The 20,172-nt window shown below is 39.8% G+C and overlaps 1 protein-coding gene across 1 annotated transcript in view; it reads left to right on the top strand.

The window, feature by feature from the left end:
- cacna1c (calcium channel, voltage-dependent, L type, alpha 1C subunit) overlaps positions 1–20,172 on the top strand; it is a 156,322-nt gene that overhangs the window by 116,166 nt on the left and 19,984 nt on the right. Inside the window, exons 11-32 of the mRNA XM_061081199.1 lie at positions 2,911–3,001; positions 5,944–5,970; positions 7,967–8,127; positions 8,253–8,326; positions 8,489–8,640; positions 8,804–9,005; positions 9,156–9,276; positions 9,692–9,806; positions 10,316–10,445; positions 10,780–10,849; positions 11,016–11,148; positions 11,248–11,377; positions 12,120–12,179; positions 12,424–12,530; positions 15,141–15,228; positions 15,320–15,427; positions 15,524–15,576; positions 15,679–15,825; positions 15,963–16,164; positions 16,710–16,868; positions 16,975–17,085; positions 19,707–19,790. Of these exons, the coding sequence (XP_060937182.1) occupies positions 2,911–3,001; positions 5,944–5,970; positions 7,967–8,127; positions 8,253–8,326; positions 8,489–8,640; positions 8,804–9,005; positions 9,156–9,276; positions 9,692–9,806; positions 10,316–10,445; positions 10,780–10,849; positions 11,016–11,148; positions 11,248–11,377; positions 12,120–12,179; positions 12,424–12,530; positions 15,141–15,228; positions 15,320–15,427; positions 15,524–15,576; positions 15,679–15,825; positions 15,963–16,164; positions 16,710–16,868; positions 16,975–17,085; positions 19,707–19,790 (2,525 nt within the window). The remainder of the gene's footprint in view (positions 1–2,910; positions 3,002–5,943; positions 5,971–7,966; positions 8,128–8,252; positions 8,327–8,488; positions 8,641–8,803; positions 9,006–9,155; positions 9,277–9,691; positions 9,807–10,315; positions 10,446–10,779; positions 10,850–11,015; positions 11,149–11,247; positions 11,378–12,119; positions 12,180–12,423; positions 12,531–15,140; positions 15,229–15,319; positions 15,428–15,523; positions 15,577–15,678; positions 15,826–15,962; positions 16,165–16,709; positions 16,869–16,974; positions 17,086–19,706; positions 19,791–20,172) is intronic.

The following is a 20,172-nucleotide window of genomic DNA, read 5'->3' on the forward strand; positions in this document are numbered from 1 at the left end:
AAAGTGGACAGAGGCTTCCTCTCAATGCTGTAAAAAGTTGTCTTCCTCATTGTCATCATCAACCATCTTGTAAACATACCTGTGATGAGTAATGTTAGAATTGCATTTCTTCATTGCCTTTAAACCACAATGTTTACTGAAAAGGCGAGAACTACCAGTACAGGGAATAAGTTGACAAGGAGAGGACAGCGTTACTGTTTTGAGATGAAGCCACTCTTCTCCTTTATAGGTTCTTAAGAAAGGAAACGTTTGCATCTGCCTGACTCGTCTGAAAAAACAACGAGAGGACAATGACTTTACAAAAAGAAAAAGCAGTGGCGCTTATTTACCGTGTGTGACAACAAAAGTATTTGTATTCTTTGTGATGTCACAGTCCTCTTCTTGTTGTTTCAGCTTCCTTTCCCTCAAATCCTCCTGCACTGTTGCTAACTATGATAATAACTGTTAATGGAAGAAGAGCTTCGAATCCGGAGCTTTAGGCTTATCGTGAACGGTCTTGCCATATTGTTGAGGACAAATGTGAGGTATCCAGTGCTTCTTTTCACCGACACTGTTGTATGTATTAAATCAATTTGGGTTCAACTGTTTTGAATAGAGAGACCTTTTCAGTTTTTGAAATATTTAAAAATGGACGATTAATATCGGACTTATTCTCCACCAGGACATGCACACTCACATATTCCTTTTGCAAAGGCACATTTTAGTCCTGTACATTATTATGGAAGTTGTTTATTTTTGGAGCCAGTGTTGTTGTTTAACGAGAAAGAACAAATTCCTCTTTCTGTCGTAAAAGTGTGACCTTTACACGTCTTTCTCCTTCCCTGCCTTCCTGCCTTCCCCTCCCTCCCTCCCTCCCTGCCTTCCTCTCCCTCCCTCCCTCCCTCTGTTACTTTCTCCTTGCCTTTCCTTCATCTCCTGTGTATCCCGTCTTTGGGGTTTACTCTAACAATAGGTATTAAACTAGTTCAGAGCTCCATTGAGGAGAAGTCACTGGGCTGGTTTTATATTTGAAAGGCTCTAGCCTCGGGAGGGACCAGAGGGCTGCAAGTGCTTTTAACTAAGTGGCATCGCAGCAGGTGGCACGTGTCGACGTGAGGGAACCAAAGTCATTCAGAGCGAAGGCCTTAATGTTGAGAGAGACTGTTTTGATCTTTACAACACTGAGTTTATCCATCACCAGCCAAGTCTTTAAATGCACTGGCCTCATACACAAGGCTCACTGTAGCTCACATTAGCTTCTTACTTAGCAAAATGCCGCCTCCTAAAACTCAAGAGACAATTTGCTTTCTTGCTTTTCTTTGCTTTCTTACTTCAGCACAACTGACTCATCTTTGTTAAAGACATATAATTTGTACTTATTCAATATGATTTGTCTTTTTTCAATATGAAACATCAGGTATGTTTCTAGATTTCTGATTATTGAATCTGCATGAAAGACTCAGTAGGATAATCTCAGTGGAATGCATTAGGGCCAATGCCAGTTTGGGAAGCAATTTCACATAGAACTTTGTTACTGAATCTGATAAAAATAGAGGACAATTGCATAACAAGCTCTGTTTTATTTTTGGCAAATGTTTTTTAGCCACATCGCTGCAGCCCTTACAATCATTTGAGTGTCTATCTTCTCTCTTTGTTTCATAGTAAGAGCTTGTTTGGAAGAATCCTTCTTTGTTTGTTTGTTTGATATCTAAGTGGATATCTTATTTAACAGCGGAGATATTGAGACTCGTACCCAGCGGGTGTTACAACATGTGTTTAAGGTGACAGTGAGGGGAGAGCGGCTCATTCCCGCAGGCAGCCACAGACTGACAGAAGCAATAAAAAGCTATGTATCTCTTCATATCAGTTTCTCAACCAAGCATCCCCACATCCACAATCTCTTTCTCCCCTTCCCTTCATTCATACCTCCCTTATTGTATCCATACCCCGCTCCCCTCCCCTATTACTATTTATTTCAGTCTATTCTCCCTCTTTTTTTTATTCTTAACTGACACTTAATACTGTTCCATACCTGTCCCTCGCTTTTCCTGGTATTCATCCCTCCATCTCTTTAGCCATTTCACTTGTCTTTAAAGGACAAAGTGACACATTTGCTTTAGTTGTTTTAAACAAAGAAAGATTTGGCTCAAGGTTTCTACCTGTTCACACATCTGCAAAAGGATCTTTGGGGTGGAGAAGTTAATTTTCAGATGTTTTTGTTGACATAAATCTTACCACAACTCTTACAGTTACAGGCTACAATTCAAAATTAGAAGTTTTGTTTTCCAGTACCATGGCTGCAGTTAAGCTCCAGCATCCCCCACATTGTTTTTTTTAGACCAAAGACTGAAATCTACATCATGTTTTCTTCTTTAAATCTCCTTGAGCTACGAAATCACAAAAGGGTTTTGTTAAGATTTAATTCAGCCGGTATTAAGCTATCCATCAGCTTAGATGTTGAAATCCATCTTAATAGCTGTTGCAGAGGTTGGGTCCCAGGATCCCTAACCGGTAAATATTGCTAGTGTGGCAGCTTAGTGTGTAATTAGTTTAGGCAAGCAGTGCAAAAATTTGGGAATAGTTTTATTGACTCGAGGGTATGTGTGTAACAGTGTGTTGGACAACGCTGATTTGTGAATTCCTACATGTCAACAGCATCTTTTAATTAGTTTGTATACTGAGGGTAGCGCAGCGCCTCAGTATTTACCTATGGATGCAATTTGTAGCGTGCATTTGCAGCGTGTAGCCGCCCTCAACGTCTTGAGTTCAAGGTTTAGAGCAAGCAATATGGCAAAAACCTGCACAAGTATGATGTAAGCAAGGACGTACAACCCTCCTCTGTTGTGTTATTTCATATTTCTCCTTCTGTCTTTTTCTCTCTTTCCCTGTACATCTGTCATCTCTGCCTCTGCTGCTTTCCGTCTCTCTCAGTGAGCATGCCAGCCAGTGAGAATGAATCAGTCAACACAGACAATGCCCCCGGGGGAGACGTGGAGGGTGAGACCTGCTGTACCCGGCTAGCGTAAGTACCTCACTCACTCTCTCTCCCCCTCTCTTTCTCACACCCACACACGACAGAAACACACTTCTTCTCCTCCCTCTATTCCTCAGCTCACGCAGTCACCTTCTGTCAGTTCCAAGGAGGAACGCTATCATGCATCTTTCTGAGCACTTCAGTGTTAGCCACGGAACAAGTGGCTCAGAATGCCTCCATCCTTCACTGATGTCACTAACTCAGGCCTCTGTCTCATCAAGCTCACTGAGAATTTACTGCACTAACATGGTTAGAGAGCAGACAACGGCAACTGTGGGTCATATAAACTGAGGAAATTTAGGTGAATCTGAAGACACATCAGACTTTCAGTGTTTAAAGGTTATAGCTGTCATTTTCACACACACTGAAATTACCTTTTTCCTAAAAATGTGTGACCTTGATGAGACAGAAATATTTTTTTGTCATTTTGGTCTGAGAATTGCAGCGTTTATAGGTTTTTCTAATTTATCTCAACTATGCAAGCATATTTAAGTCTGTAGTAAGTTTTCAGATTCGTTTTCAAATCATCAAAATTGGATATTTTGTCTTGACTTCTGGTGTCATTGTTGTGATGCCCCTGAGACAGAAATGGTCCATCGTAATTTCTTTTACTGAAGGTATCACTTTGACCGAGGGGAAAACAAGAATCCAATTAGGAAGCCAAAGTGCTTCTTGACTCAGGAAAACCATCACCTTGGACCTAACAAAATGCAGAAAATCTGAACATCTATGTCTTATTTAACATTAAACCCTGTTTTATTTCCCTTTCTTCTCTCCCTCTCTTTCTGATTGCTCTCTTCTTCATGTGTTTACTGGTGCTCTCCTCCTCCCCTGTGGGAGCTCATGAACAGCTGACTCACCTACTCCCTCTCCCCTCTCCTTTCATTTTTTTTATTTTTTATTACATTATTCAAACAAGTGCGTTCCTTTCTTTCTTAGACACAAGGCCGAGCAGGAGCCGTGACCCCAGCGGGCCCACATCAGCACACACAAGCAAACACACCTACATACGACACTGTTTCTTTTTGAACGTTGCAGGATAGAAGTGAATAGAGCAGAGAATGTTAAAGGATGAAAAAGACAATTTAAAGTTGAAATCATGGTGAATCAAAAGCGCTCAGAGGAACATTACAGACAGGAGGCTCCCTTGGATGACACACCGGTGTTTATCTGTACACTCACTGTGCTCATTTGTCTTTTGTCATGTGGTTTGTTTGTCCCCTGTCAAACCAACAACAAGTCAATACAAAGAACCTCATAGTGGTCGGAAAGTGTTCGATTCCCGACATATAATTCTACACCGCCTCTAAAATGTATTAGACACAGACATTGTTATTTTGACTGGCCATCTGTTTCAGTCCATTTGATGTATATGTTGTGTCTGCAACCAAATATCATCTGATAATCTAATGGCTTTTTCTCAATTCATTGTTTAGTTAATAATATGCACAAAAAAAATGCCCAGGAGATCTATTGAAACGCAAGCTGTTACAGACAAAGACATCAAGTCCTCACTTTAGAGAAGATAAAGCCATTAAATATTCAGTATTTTGCTAAAGAAATTACAGAAATTTCATATAAATTAATTACAAATTTGGCTTTACTAAAGTAGGTGAGATGAACAGTATTCTGTCTATCCAGAAGCTGATGAATAGTAAACCTTGCCACAACTACAAACACAAGCCCTCCTCCTTCCGCTGTGAGACTGCAACAAGTTTGGCTGGGGGCATTTGCTCATACTATTATGGAGATAAGACTTGAGACGTTCAGCGTTTGTCAGTTCTTCCTTCAAATCGCTGTGGAGACAGACCTCGGGGTGGGAGCTACTTCAGCACCCGCTGATCTCATAATCTAGACGGACACATGGAGAGAAGAGACATGTGTACTGTCAGCCTCCATATCCCGCCAGTCAGTCATTTTATTCTTTCATTCAGTCAGTCAATGACTCATTTCATTGGCCCAGTCAGTCAGTCGGTCAGTCAATCAGTCAGCGCGTCACTCAACTCATCTGCTTTTACAGACAAATTAGTTACTTACATCAGCTGCCCTAAGGCTTCAGGGGTTTTTATGTGATTCTACAGATTTATACAAATTTTCCTGATAAAATACAAGAAGTAAAATTAAAGTCAAATGCTCCCAAAGGAGCCATTAAGAAAATATCTAATGCAGAATTTAATTTCACTGTTTTTGCCAAACAATAAATTATTAAGTTCTTCTCTTCTCTTCTCTTCTCTTCTCTTCTCTTCTCTTCTCTTCTCTTCTCTTCTCTTCTCTTCTCTTCTCTTCTCTTCTCTTCTCTTCTCTTCTCTTCTCTTCTCTTCTCTTCTCTTCTCTTCTCTCCTCTTCTCTTCCCAAAGAAAACATGTCTTCCATAATCTCCTGTCCTCCGTCCTTCATGTTATGTACCTTCTGTTGTTACAGTGGTGAACAATCAACAGACATTTAATAATATAATAATTTTTTCTCACACCAGGATTGATTGGAGAAAATCCATACTCACAGCAGTATATCTTTTGACTGGATGCCACTGTATACATGTTGGCAGGGGGGTGATTTGTTGCATTGCACCCAAAATCTGTTTCAAGTGGGTGCATGAAATGGACAAACTGCTTTTTAGCAAACATGTTCTTTGATCATCTTGCAGTTTTGCAGAGAGACGACCAACAGCATTTGTGCTTGTGTATTTCACCACAGATTCTAAATCAACATTTGTCTGCCTCCTGATACGAGCTGATTGTATCTGAAAAGTGCAGGAAATACTGGAGGCCGACAACTGAGCTGATCACAGAACATGTTTTGCTAAAGCATTTGTGATAATGAGGGAAGCAATTCCCTCTTTATCCCCTTCAAATCACCCCTTTCATGCTGTGTACCTGTCTGTATGTGTGTTACATGTGTGTGTATAATCCATTCTGTTCTCTGTGTTCCAGAAATAGGATCTCCAAATCCAAGTTCAGGTTAGTAGATGTTGTTTACCATAGTCTTTAAACTCACCCGTTCTATTGTCTCTACTGATGTGGCATTTGTGCGGTCACTGGATGTGTGTGAATTTTTTGTTTACGTTTGTGCTCGGAAGACACAGACAAACAAACACAACAATAGAGAGACTTGACTTAAAATGATTAGTTTCTTGCTCTTATTCTTACTGAAAGTATCTTTAGAAGAGAAAACCCACTCAGGCCTGTGTGATAAATATGAACAAAGAGGCAGCAGCCAGTTGGTTTGGCTGAAAGACCGTAAAGTGTGGTCCATGTTTCATCCACCCAGAGGAGATGGGGTTTATGACCTCTACTGCATCCAGACACCAGGGGGCGATTGAGACATTTTGGCTTCACTTTTTGGGAAGTTGTCACTTCCCCATCTTTATCTACAGTTTATGGTTTGCAGACTTTATGCTAAGCTAACCAGCTGCTGGTGTGGCTTCATATGTGGAGCTGACAAATGCCTTGTTTTGGTCATTAAACTTCTGCAAGAAAAAATAACAAAAATTCAAAATATCAAACTGTTTCTTAAAGAAGACGACAAAAAAAAGAAATTTCTTTTACTGTAAGAATGCATGCCACTGGTGTCTGTTGTCAGTTGTCTCATGTAACATTCAGTGTGTGCATCATGGCAGGAGCCGCTGTGTGCCATAACTGACTCTAAACAGCTCTCACACACTCAGACAGGCAACTGGTGGAACATGAATCTTGTATAGGCAGAGCAGATGAGTACTTTCCCCTTGAGCTACATTGATTTGTTTAGAAAGATGCCTGGCAATTGCACGACATGACAAATCTTCCTGCCACCATGTCTGGTGTGGTTGGACATAAACACAGGGAGATACCTGACAAGGGCAGCTTTTGTCTGCATGGATTTCTTTAACTAATTTAAATAGAAGAAGATAGATACACTATAAACCTTGTTTAAATGATCGTGGAAAGGGTGCAGAACAATATTTGTATCTGCAGTCTGCTATTAACATATTATTACCTCATTATCTTTTAATGTAATCGTTCACACTCTTTTTGCAACTGGGATCTGTTACTCCTGCATTTTTACATATGGATAAATATTTACAAGCACTATTGGTTTATTGACTTCCTCCCTCAAAGTGTCCATGTAGAACAAGATCATGTTGAAGGATGTTTGGAGAACACGTCAAGCCTAACGCCCTGTCACTCAATTCTGGATCCTCTCCAAAGTTTATCGGGGTCTTCCTTGGGTCATGACCCACCCCTCCACAAATTTTCCTGGGAAGATTTTGAGTAATCCTACAGACAGACAAACATTAATGAAAATATAAACACCTTGGAGGAGATAAAACTTTAAAGTGAGATTTATGCTTAATGGCTCCACAGTTAGAACAAAGCTTGATCTACTGTCTTCAGTCAATCTTGGTTAGTGTGAAAATTACATTTTACAGGTACACTGGTCAAATCACAGGGAGCAAAATGGAATGTACTGTTTTACAAACTGTAGGGATGAATGCCAGGTGTAGGTGTAGAACAAGAGAACAACAGAACATGTTCTAAGAAGAAAAACATGTTTTTGTTTCGCTAAAACGAGCCACCTCTTCTTTTGAAGCACACATTTCCATTGAAGTTTGAATTACATTTCACTTTAAATTTCTACCTTCAATCATTTTGCAAGAACAAGTATTTCTGTGTTTTCTGAAACAGGGCATATCTCATTCTGCAACAAAGCTCGACTTATTGGATTTTGCTTGGTGTACAGTGTCTTTGGAGGATGACTAACTCTGTTCCACAGCTCAGCTCTCCAACAACTAAAAACCACCGACCGAGGGGTGATGTCATCACTACTCTATAGAAAAAACAAATTAACTAATTAAATCTTTTTTCTTTCTCCTTCGCTTTTTTTTTCATTCTCACTCTTATTTCTTCTCTCACGAGCTTCCGCTCCTCGTCTGTCTTTCCTTACTCACTTCCTGAATCTCTTCTTCTTCTTTCTCAGTCGCTACTCTCGAAGGTGGAACAGGCTATGCAGAAGAAAGTGCCGGGCGGGGGTCAAATCTCAAGTTTTCTATTGGCTGGTCATCTTCCTGGTTTTCCTCAACACACTCACCATCGCCTCTGAACATCACAAGCAGCCTCAGTGGTTAACGGACGTACAGGGTATGTGAACTCACCTCACAGACCTCCACCTTCCCTTGTTCTAACTCCATGTTGATTCCTTCCTTATTTTCTTCTTCCAACCCGTTTCATTTTCCTTCGTTCCACCGTTCTTCCCTTCTCCTCAGACATAGCCAATAAGGTGTTGCTAGCACTCTTCACTGGTGAGATGCTGTTGAAGATGTACAGTCTGGGCCTACAGGTAGGAGGCTCAAAAGTCAATGTTATTATTTAAATTGTTACGCAGGAAGAAGGCCACTTTTATGTGAATAATACGAATGTCAAGACAAATGTTAAAACCTGACATATTTTCTCCTCTGCTTTCTACATTTACCTCTTTATCTTTTCTCCTGGCTCTCCACAGGCGTACTTCGTTTCGCTCTTTAACCGCTTTGACAGCTTTGTAGTATGTGGAGGAATCCTGGAGACCATTCTAGTGGAGACCAAGGTCATGTCTCCTCTCGGCATCTCTGTGTTACGTTGTGTGCGCTTGCTACGGATCTTCAAAATAACCAGGTTAATAAAGACATTTGTAATATTAATTGTACAGAGTTTTAAGAGCAAGGACTACGTTTGGGTTATCTATGTATCTTTACGCTCAAATGTAATTTCATTTTTCGAAATACACATATATTTCCTGGATAGACATTACAGTTTTACCTGAACATCTCACCCCCAGATACTGGAACTCACTGTCCAACCTGGTGGCCTCCCTGCTAAACTCTGTCCGCTCCATCGCTTCGCTGTTGCTCCTGCTCTTCCTCTTCATCATCATCTTCTCCCTGCTCGGCATGCAGCTCTTTGGAGGGAAGTTCAACTTCGACGAGACCAGACGCAGCACCTTCGACAACTTTCCCCAGTCTCTGCTCACCGTGTTTCAGGTAATGACTCCCTCAATGTTCCTGCTCTATGTCCTTCTTCTGTCTTCTCTTCCATAGTAAAATGTATCACTATAAAATAAAATACAATAAAGTCTTACAATGAAATGAAATGAAACACACAACAAGGTTTACTCGTTTATTTCTCCACAGATCCTAACAGGAGAGGACTGGAACTCTGTAATGTACGATGGCATCATGGCGTACGGCGGACCGTCCTTCCCTGGCATGCTGGTCTGCATCTACTTCATCATCCTCTTCATCTGCGGAAACTGTATCCTTTCACTGCAGACGTCTACATGAGTAGTTACTCAGCAGTCTAGGTGTTGTGAATCTGAAAGGTGTTGAATAGATGATAAGTGATGACAAGGACAGAAAACCAGATTTGTTTTCTGATTCTGTTAGATTTTATTCTGTCAAATAGATAATAGTCTAATGACCTGTCTCTGGCCCCTCTGGAAGATGCAGTTATGGGTAAGGGATTTTTTTGCATCAGAGTACATTGATGAAGCCAAAAGCGTTCGCCTGTAGGTCTCTGAGCAGCTCCACTCAAGCATTTAGGAGCTCAGTGTCTTTCAGATGCACAGGGGTCACTAATTATTCTCTTAGCCGACCAGGATTGTTTGCAGCCAGCTACACTGATGATCTGATGGGTCAGCAACGTCCTTAACTTCCAACCCTCTGAACAGATATCCTGCTGAATGTCTTCTTGGCCATCGCTGTCGACAATCTGGCAGACGCTGAGAGCCTGACATCTGCCCAGAAAGAAGAGGAGGAGGAGAAGGAGAGGAAGAAACTAGCCAGGTAAAGCGGAAAGAGAAATAAAGACCAGTAGAGAAGGGAAAGAAATTACTAAATTAACATATTTGTTTTTTAGGACAGGCTGACATTTCCCAGCTTTACTTTTACTTTTCCTAATGTTAGTGTCTCATTGCTGACAAAGGTAATTTGTCAGTAAAGGTATTGTTGGATTTTAGTGCAGCCGAGGAAGATAGTGTCCCCTCAGTGGTACAAATCATTAAATGTGTCCTTCTTGGTTGCAACCTGTATTGATCTGAGGTAAAGTGCAATGAAGGACAATCACTTACCTGCACACTATCATCTTGATTTGATTAAAAAAGCACAGCCTCCTCCTGCGCTTTGAAAACAACTACTCAGTGGATATGTAACATTTGACTTGTGTTTATTTTGTCCATGTAATGTAATTATTTGATTCACAAGAAAACAATAGTGAAACATGGGCTATGGCTATCAGGTTTAGGAAGGGGGAAATGTTTACAATTAGTGTTTTCTCTGGCTACTTCATTCTTCAGGCTCGCCAGTCCAGAGAAACGCCACAACAACGAGAAGCCGCCTCTGAAGGAGGAGAAGAAGAAGAAGAAGAAGGAGAAAATAGAGCTGAAGTCCATCACTTCAGATGGAGAAACAAACACTGCTACTAAGGTGCACTTACACACACACACATCAAGAATGACTGAGGGCTCTATTTTAACCACAGAAGATCTAAAGTGCATGTTGCAAGTGAATATCCAAATCCACTTTTACAAGTTAAAAGATTAAAAAAAATGGTTCATAAGGGTTGAACTTAAAAATGAATCACTGTACTATTGACAAAAAAAAAAACGCAATCACTTTCCACTGTCGATAAAATACTTTGCAGCAGTTGGGAGATAAGCGCTTGGACTAAAGAAGCCACAGATTTCAATAAGTGAACTTTTGAGTGTGTATGTTGTCTGAGAAAAGAATGAACTGATGAACAAATGCCCTCCCTTTGCAGATCAACATGGATGACTACTGTGGTGATGAGAATGAAGAGAAGAATCCATATCCTGCAAACGATTACATTGGTAACACACAGCACAGCCGTTAACAAATGACTGGCTAAATTAGTAAATTATTTCATAAATTGAAGAAACTTTGCCAAAAACTCAAAACTCACATTTTTCTCTTCACTTGCCATCCTCCCTTTTTCCTTTTTGTCCTCTTCTCTGTCCTTTTCAAATTCCCCATCAGGTGACGAGGAGGACGAGGAGCCAGAGATGCCGGTGGGGCCGAGGCCGCGGCCACTTTCCGACGTTCAGCTGAAGGAGAAGGCCATTCCCATGCCTGAGGCTCGAGCTTTCTTCGTCTTCAGCCACACCAACAAGTAAATGTTCTCATCCTTTGAGGATTTCCTTTTGTTCTTGTAACAAGAGATATATGATTTTCTCATTCTTGCTCTGTCTTCTCTCACTCTATTTTCTAGATTCAGGGTTCTGTGCCATAAGATCGTCAACCACAACATCTTCACCAACCTCATCCTCTTCTTCATCCTGCTCAGCAGCATCAGTCTGGCAGCAGAGGACCCGGTCAAGAACGACTCTTTCAGAAACCAGGTGACAAAAAAACGTCCATAGTGGACAGACAATAGAAAAGACTGTAGCCTTCATTAGTTGCCTTTACTTGTTGTTCCAACAGCAACATATTAAGGAAGCAATGTTAATTGTAACTAGCATTTTATTAACATAGACATTTTAATAATACTCATTAAATACTGTAATAATTTCTTAAACACCAAAGTAAAGAACCTGTGTAATCAGCAATACTCCAAACCCTACAACCCCAATAAGCATGGACTGTTTGTATTTGTGGGTTATGCGTCTCCACTGCAGTTGAACACGCTAATGAAGCTTCACTTTATTGTTTATATAGCGATAGTGTTCAGTGCTATAGCTATAATTGAGTTGGGGGCTTTAATTGCAAACTGCACTCTTATACAAAGGCTGTGAGTGCTCTATCCACTTCTTTACATTGTTTCTTCTCTCAGAGAGCAAGTGAACTAATCCCTCAGGGGCTAATAAAGATTTTATTTATTGTATTTTCCATGGCTTTGGAATGGACTGCTGCATATTAATCGACTCAATTAACCTTCATCATAAACCTTAATGACTTAATTAATCAGTTTTTTCTTCCGATTCCGTTCTGTTTTCAACATCTGTTTTAGTCTAATAGGAATTCATTATCCTCTGACTTTTAACTTTATAATTGTTATTTCCGGCTTCCAGGGCCAGGCCACAGCTGAACACACGCTCTTGTAATTGTGCTTTGAATGCAGGATGATCCCCTTTGTGTTTGCAGATCTTGGGCTATGCAGATCATGTCTTCACCGGACTCTTCACCATAGAAATCATTCTAAAGGTAGTGTTCGGTGTTTAATATGTAGGGTTAATGGCCTACGTGATTTTATCTGTAGTTCATGCTTCGGAATCACAAAATCCTCAGAAAGGCAGCTGATTTTTGGCTGAGTTGTCCTTTTCACCTTGTACTAAGTTCGTGCAGATATACATATAATAACCTTGTACATGGAGAAAGGTGCAACTGTATTTGTTCGCTGTGATTCTATTTAAATTGGGCCTTTTAACATTCATCTCGATCTCTGCAGATGACAGCCTATGGAGCCTTCGTCCACAAAGGTTCATTCTGTAGAAACTATTTTAACATTCTGGACCTGGTGGTGGTCAGTGTGTCCCTCATCTCCTCTGGAATACAGTGAGTGAATTATATTGCTTCTCAAATCCATGCCTAACGCTTTTATCCCCTTTATCCTCTGCAACTTTAACACATTTCATTCCATAGTATTTTAGTCACACGTCTTATGGGGCTACATTACTTGCTAACAGTTTCATGAACTGTACATTTGTGTTACTGCACATTAAAACTCCAGTCAGCCATGTATTGACATCTGCAAGAGAAAGTCCAAAAACACCATAAATCAAAGTGTAAAGTGGATAAGTGGGGGAAATGTTTTCCTTTGTAAATTCCGGCATTCTTCACACTTCTCTATTTTATTCTCTAATAACTTCACACTTCATTACCCCCAATCCTTTCTCTCAATCCCCTCTCTTTGTGATGTTTATTAAAATGTCCTCTGCTTCTTGTAGCAAATAACTCCTTGGAACTGCTTTGATATTTCCTTTGTTTAATATGCTATGCTACACTCTCTGTCTCTAATGCTTAATAGCCTAGACTTCTCGACGTAAGTCCACATTAGTCCGTATTAATAACCCCTCTTTAACAGACCCTCACCTTAAATGTGTAAAACTGTCACACTTTTGATTTGTTATTTCTGTCGTCTTGGAGAGTTAAGCTTCCTTCATTACAAAAAAAGAAAATTAAGACTGTAATTTGTAAATGTTATTGAAGATTTTATTTTAGGGTATGGGATTATACTGTATGGATACCAAATAGGTGATTTCCTATTATGAGCACAGTAATGGTACAACCGTACAGTAGATGCATGCCAGAATGCCCCTTCACAGACGGCAGCATAGTGGGTATCGTGTTTATTTGGGTACATTTTTCTGAATCAGCTAATACTGTCGTCACATTTAATATCTGATTATTGCAATTCCTATTTTTGCACAGCCTGAACTCTCCTGGGCTATAGAAATGACATCTGAATGCTGAACTTCAGTAGTTTTAGCCCGTTAAAGGTAGCAAGTGAGCGGGATCTTTTTGAATGATTCACAGTCAAATTAATTGTAATGATGCTGCATATGGTAGCGCCTGCAGACTGCGTTTTATTCACTATACCTATCCTGTGAAACCCTTTTACTATTATTATGGCTCATTTCATATATTCATCCATCGGTAAACGCTTATCCTTCGAGGTTCGTACAAAAGGTTAAGTGTGTGTGTTATGACATATGGCTAACATCATCAGACGTGACAGAATCATGGCAATTTGGCCAATTTACAACAGTATCTGAAGGGTATTGATAGATAGAATACTTCCTCATTAGGTAGAAACTGGTTCTTGGTGCACGTAAGCTCAGTGAATTCAAGTTAACAACATACGTGTTACATTTATGTAACATTTAAGAATTTATTAAACATCTTTATGACATGTTCCATCACCTAAGGAAATCCTTACAGCTGCTTTGACTGTGATGTTTAACATCCTGCTCCACATGTTCTACCTTTAACTGTCTTTAAACTTTACCTTCCTGTATAAAAAGTACGACGGGTCTCTCCCTTTCTGTTTAAAGTCAGAGCGGTGTAATGTCACTCCCTTTAAATCATTCCCCCGAACCTCCTGAAAAGTCACTCCCTTTAAAGGATACGTTGACATTTTGAATATGTATTTTGTCCTTCTACCTTTGTCCCACTGTGGGAACAGGTTGTTGTATTTGTTCTTCCGATAACTGAATAACTGTCTTATTAATCTCCCTCAAAAATATATATTCACTGGATTTCTCACATGTTTTACTTAAATTGATAAGAATTAGACACAAACCGTTCCGATCACGGAAGAACCAATGTTAAACCTTTTCCCAACCTTTATTGTAAAATTCAAAATGTCACAGTATTCATTTGATTTTATTTAGTCTGTTAAGCTTTTATTTTAAACCACTTCCTTTTAAAGGTCACACTGTTTGACCTTTGGCTTGTACTGACACACTCTTACAGCACAATAAGACTCAGTTTGCCTGTGAATTCCTGTTTGTGTCTTTGTGTTGGTCTGTTCTTATTGCACTTGTGTGTGTTCGTCCACGTTTCATATGTGTTAGTGTACACCGATCAGCCACGTGAACATTTTTGTGGCTGATCGGTGTATGTTTTTGTGTGCTGTACTGTGTCACATTAATCATTTAGGACATGCTATCAGCCATACAAAAGAAAATCGTAAAGCATAATCATTTTTATTTTATTTTAATTATAGATGTGTTTGATTTCAAAAGAGTAATGTGCATCTCTTCTCTGGGACTTTATTTAATATAGAAGTAAGAATAGTTTGAGGTGTTTCACTCATCATACTTTCTGTAAAGACAGTAAATATAGTAAATATACATTTTTGATTTTGAACAATTTAACTCCACCTTTACTTGATCTTTATAGTCAAGTTTGTTTTTATTTTTTCCAATATTTTCAGCTTATTTTTTTGTTTTTCTTGTTGAGATTCACACACATATTTGCCTGTTTATCCAGGTTGTATCATTATTATTTAATTTCTTTGGTTGTTGTGTTGAGCTGTCTCAATATCTATCCTAAGTCTCCCAGGATTTGTGTCGTTCCAACCCTGTAAATAAATGATTATCGTAAAATGTGTGTTAAATCACTTTGCCTGGTTCAGTGGTTTTAATCCCAAGTGTTTTTTAGGTCCAGTGCCATTAATGTGGTGAAGATCCTGAGAGTTCTGCGAGTGCTCAGACCCCTGAGAGCCATCAACAGAGCCAAGGGCCTAAAGGTTAGCTCACTCAGACATAAAGCCATATACCAGATACACAGAGGAGACACACACACTCAAACGCTCCCTGTCATTTTGATGTGTTTTCCAGCACGTGGTGCAGTGCGTGTTTGTTGCCATCAGGACCATCGGCAACATCGTCATTGTCACCACGCTGCTCCAGTTCATGTTTGCCTGTATTGGAGTACAGCTTTTTAAGGTAAAGAGGAAAAGAGAAGTTATCATACAAATCTATGATCATGTTATTTGTATTAGTACTTACATAGAATACTACATTCTTATGTTTCTTCATCAGGGCAAGTTCTTCTTTTGTTCAGACGAGTCGAAACAGACTCAGTCAGATTGCAGGTAAGACATTCCTCCTGCACAGACACTTGTGGCCGTCTCTCTTTTAGCCAATAATGAAACGAAAATGGGAATATACACGTGTGTCTACGTGTATTTTTGCAGGGGTTCCTACATCATGTATAAGGACGGAGATGTGGGAAAGCCTCAAAGATCCCAAAGACGGTGGGAGAACAGTGAATTTAACTTTGATGACGTCCTGCAAGGCATGATGGCTCTGTTTGCTGTGTCTACCTTTGAGGGCTGGCCAGGGTGTGTATGCATATACAAACACAACACACATATATATTGATACACATATTGTATGTCCATGCTTTTATGGTTTTTCAGCAATGTCATTGTATCCTTTTCTCACATTTCACTAAACCTTCACTCTCTCTTGCTCTCAGGTTACTGTACCGGGCCATAGACTCTCACGCTGAAGATGTCGGACCCGTTTACAACTACCGCGTGGTTATCTCCATCTTCTTCATCATCTACATTATCATCATTGCCTTCTTCATGATGAACATCTTCGTCGGTTTCGTCATCGTCACATTCCAGGAGCAAGGAGAGCAAGAGTATAAGAACTGTGAACTGGACAAGAACCAGGTAATGCTTTTGTATGTTTATCCTGAATTTGTGCAAGACTTTGCTTTGTAGCTGTGTGTTTTGCTGTCGCTAAGCAGCTAAAAACACACGAGGTCTGAGTGAAGTGGGAAAGTCCTTCTTTCATTCAGGAGGTACAAGGGGGACAGTATGGAGGCCAGGCAGTGTGTGTGTGGGGGGTAGGGGGGGGGGGGGGGTACATTGATGGCTGAACATGAGTTTTTGGGTGGGAGCTACTTAAGGAATCCAGCCAGGAGGGAGATGCAGAAGTTCATACAGAAGACGCGAGTAAAGGAGGAGCTGGGGCCAAGGCCCTGCAGCTGAGCTCTTTGTGATGATCCATGTCTCAGAAAAGCCGTGGAAATGTAGGCAGAGGAATAGTCCGAGATGGAAAAGGATTTTTTTTGCCAAGGACAGTTCCACATCATTTCCTCCACAATGGTCTGAGTACAGCAGCAGATAGATGAGGAGTTGGGAAACCAATTCAGTTAGGAAATGGGTTTGTGTATACTCACGTGTAGATGTGTGTGTGTGTGTGTGTGTCACAGCGTCAGTGTGTGGAATATGCCTTGAAGGCCCGCCCATTGCGCCGCTACATCCCTAAGAACCCCTACCAGTACAAGGTGTGGTATGTGGTGAACTCCACCTACTTTGAGTACCTGATGTTCACACTCATCCTCCTCAACACCATCTGTCTGGCCATGCAGGTGAGTCCCTCTTACACTGTAACACACATTAAATTGGGAAATATTTCAACTCCCATAGAAATTACGATTCAGTGCACGTTAACGAGGTGCTTGGGTGTCCCTGCAGCATCATGGGCAGACCTCAAATTTCAATGACGCCATGAACATCCTCAACATGCTCTTCACTGGACTCTTCACTGTGGAGATGATCCTGAAACTGATTGCCTTCAAACCAAGGGTAGGTCCACTTCTTTATCTGCAGCATAGAATAACAGCACAGAGCAAAACTGAAAAATACAGTAGATCAAAGTGGAGCAGCAGAGAAAAGTGTATTGTTTGCATTAAATCAAATCTGCACTACTCTACTTACTACTAGCTGCAACCCGTAAGACAAAAAATACCAATGACATTTCAGCCATTGAATCATGTTTTTTATAGCAGACAACTGCTCACTGATGTTGTCCTGTATATTCCTAATCCCTTTTTGATTTTCTACCAGATGATAATACAATACCGCAGATTTGAAACGTGATTAGTGGCCGATAACAACATGTGGTTTTTAATCTCGCTGCTCCCTTGTTACCCCGCTGTTGTTGCTATGTACATATATATGTGCGGGTTTATTGGTGCAGTCATAGAGTTTCCTGGTGCATCAGCTTTTTAAATTGTAACAGATGGGAATGCTTCCTCCCCCTTTTCCAACAGAGGAAGTAGAGAATCCTTGAACGCAATCAGCAGTGAAAACATATTATCTTTGTTCTCCTATCTGTATTGTAGCTTAGTATAGAAAGTAATTATGAATTTAAGAGACAAGTATTTCAGTTATTGATGATTTTTACAGATTAAAAAACACATAAAGCCTCGGTTCATCAGCTCGGTGAATTACGTCGTTAATATATTAAAGTGGGCTGCAATAATATTAAGTTATTCTTTCTTTACCTTTTTTTGACTATCCCTCCAGGATATGGAGCGCCTGTGCCAGTTTCAGTTTTACACATTTTGCTCGTTCTAAACCATAAATTCAAACTACCAACGTTTAAAAAATACCTTTATATATTTCATATTACTGTTTCTAATTCACTTATTTGTCTTATATGTAAACTTAATTGCTTGGCGTTAGTTTTTGGAGTTATTGCCATCCACAAAAATGTTTATATTTGAGTTAAAGATTCACGCTAATTAAAACGTAATTCTTTTGTTATTCTACTTAGCTCCAGAATCCAAATCTTGTTCTACAAAAATGTTATTTTATTTGAATGGATGAAAGATGGTTATCTAGTAATTACTTTGGAAAGTAATTATCGACACAGACCATTTAGTCTGAATAACATAACGCATGCCTTAAAGTGTCTACAGGCAGAAGCAGCCTCAGTTAGAATCAACCCGTTAATTGCACAGGACAACTTTTAGTGCTTGGGAATTGAAGTCATGCTGTGCTCTATTAGTTATGTAATGTTATTTGGTGTTTACATGCATTAATATTTAAAACTGCAAGAATGCAGTTTTGCTACTTTTTCTGAAAATCAGCATTTTGGGTCTTTTCACCAGTAGAGATAAGAATCATTATGAATTTAAAATCTTAAGAACTTTTTCTCCTTCATGACTTTAGTCATGCCTTGATGTTTCTGGTTTGACTTTTTACACTTTTGCCTTAATCAGCTGTTGCACATTGAGGACCAGCTGACTAACAGTTTTCCTCCTTAGGTATTTCAGCACCTGGAGTAGAGTCTAGTAAAAGATTTATGCTCTAACTTTTGACAAGTTTCATTTTCAACAGCAATAGTTACGATTGTTTTACAGTTTTATCCCTGTTGCTACTTTGTTGTCTGTTTTGAATTCCCACTGTTTTGAAAGTCATGTAAAATGTATAATTTGTTTAATACATCAGCATTTGGATACTAATGCTGAGCTCTGTTTAACATATAACTGGTTTTAAATTAATTAATTGTATAATTCCAATCCTGCTCTAATTAATTACATTAAAACAACCCCAGTATTCAGTGATACCCTATAATAGTTTCCTAATACCATCCTGTAGGTTTACTCCAGCAGATTTCCAGTGTAAGATAAACAAAAGTAAAGGCCTCACATCTCATTATTCAGAGAGTTATCCCACAAATCCAGCCATCTTTGGACAGTTAAATGACCAACAGATTTATCTATTGGAAAACATGATTAGCTGTCTTAGCATAGTGAAGAATAAAATTCACAATCTGATGTGAAATGATTTAGTTTGCAGTGAATGGAAATGCTTCTGGAAGGAAAAGAAAGGAAAGTCTTCTTGTCACATCTTTTCCATCAGCATTTCAAGTTCCCTGTACACTAGGAAATAACGAAATCCTTTATCTATTATCATTTTCTAAGTAAAAGTACTAATGCCATCAATGTATTTTAAATAATACTGTTTGGCCTGAAGCTTCAAAGATTGTTTTGTTTCATAACACTCACTGTGTGCCACAGCCGATGATGAATTGCCCAGAACGAGTTAAGTAAACATAGTGACCTTTCATTAATCACAACCACAGCAGTGCAGAATAATCCCCAGATGCAGGCAGAAGACATAAATAATTACTATGTGTAACACCATCGCTAATAGAGCAGGAACTTCACCGACCTCGATGAACAGATACTGCAAAGCAAACAAGTTAATTCTGTTCATGAGAATTCAAATGTTTCTCCTCATGTCGGTTTATCGAGCGTAGATGATATCTGTTTTTTTCTGTATCCTCAGTTTATGACTGTTTGACTTTAAGACGTCATACTACCTTGATAAGGCTGCGAAGTGGCAGCAGATGTTGTTTTCCTTCTAACCTACCTTTCCTACCCTCCTCCTCCTCCTGCTCACCTCATCCTGTGTAGGGGTACTTTAGTGATCCCTGGAATGTGTTTGATTTCCTCATCGTAATTGGCAGCATAATAGACGTCATTCTCAGTGAGATCAGCGTAAGTACGATGCCCACTTTCACTCTCCTTATCTCTCCTCCTTTCTCTCTGTCTTGTGCCCCCTTATTTCTTCTGTATCTTTAATTTCCGTCAACTCTTCCGTCGTTTGTCGTGCTGTCTTTTCTCTACCATCCCTCTCTCTCTCTCTTCTTCTCTTTCCCTCCTTCTACCTCTTCCCTCTTCTCTTCCTACTTCCTTAAATCCAAGATGGCCGCTGCCACTCAGGGGACCCCCCCAGCCGCAAAGGTTCCTCAACAAGAGCAATCTTCTTCCTGGGTTTGGTTTTGAAACAGTAGAGTCAACAGAGGCAGGGTTTAGCGTTGCGTCGTCCTTACAATATCTCTAATGTTGTTGGGTTCTTCTTTTTTTTTATTTACTTTTT

Source organism: Limanda limanda, chromosome 1 (genome assembly GCF_963576545.1).
Source record: "Limanda limanda chromosome 1, fLimLim1.1, whole genome shotgun sequence".
NCBI lineage: Eukaryota > Metazoa > Chordata > Actinopteri > Pleuronectiformes > Pleuronectidae > Limanda > Limanda limanda.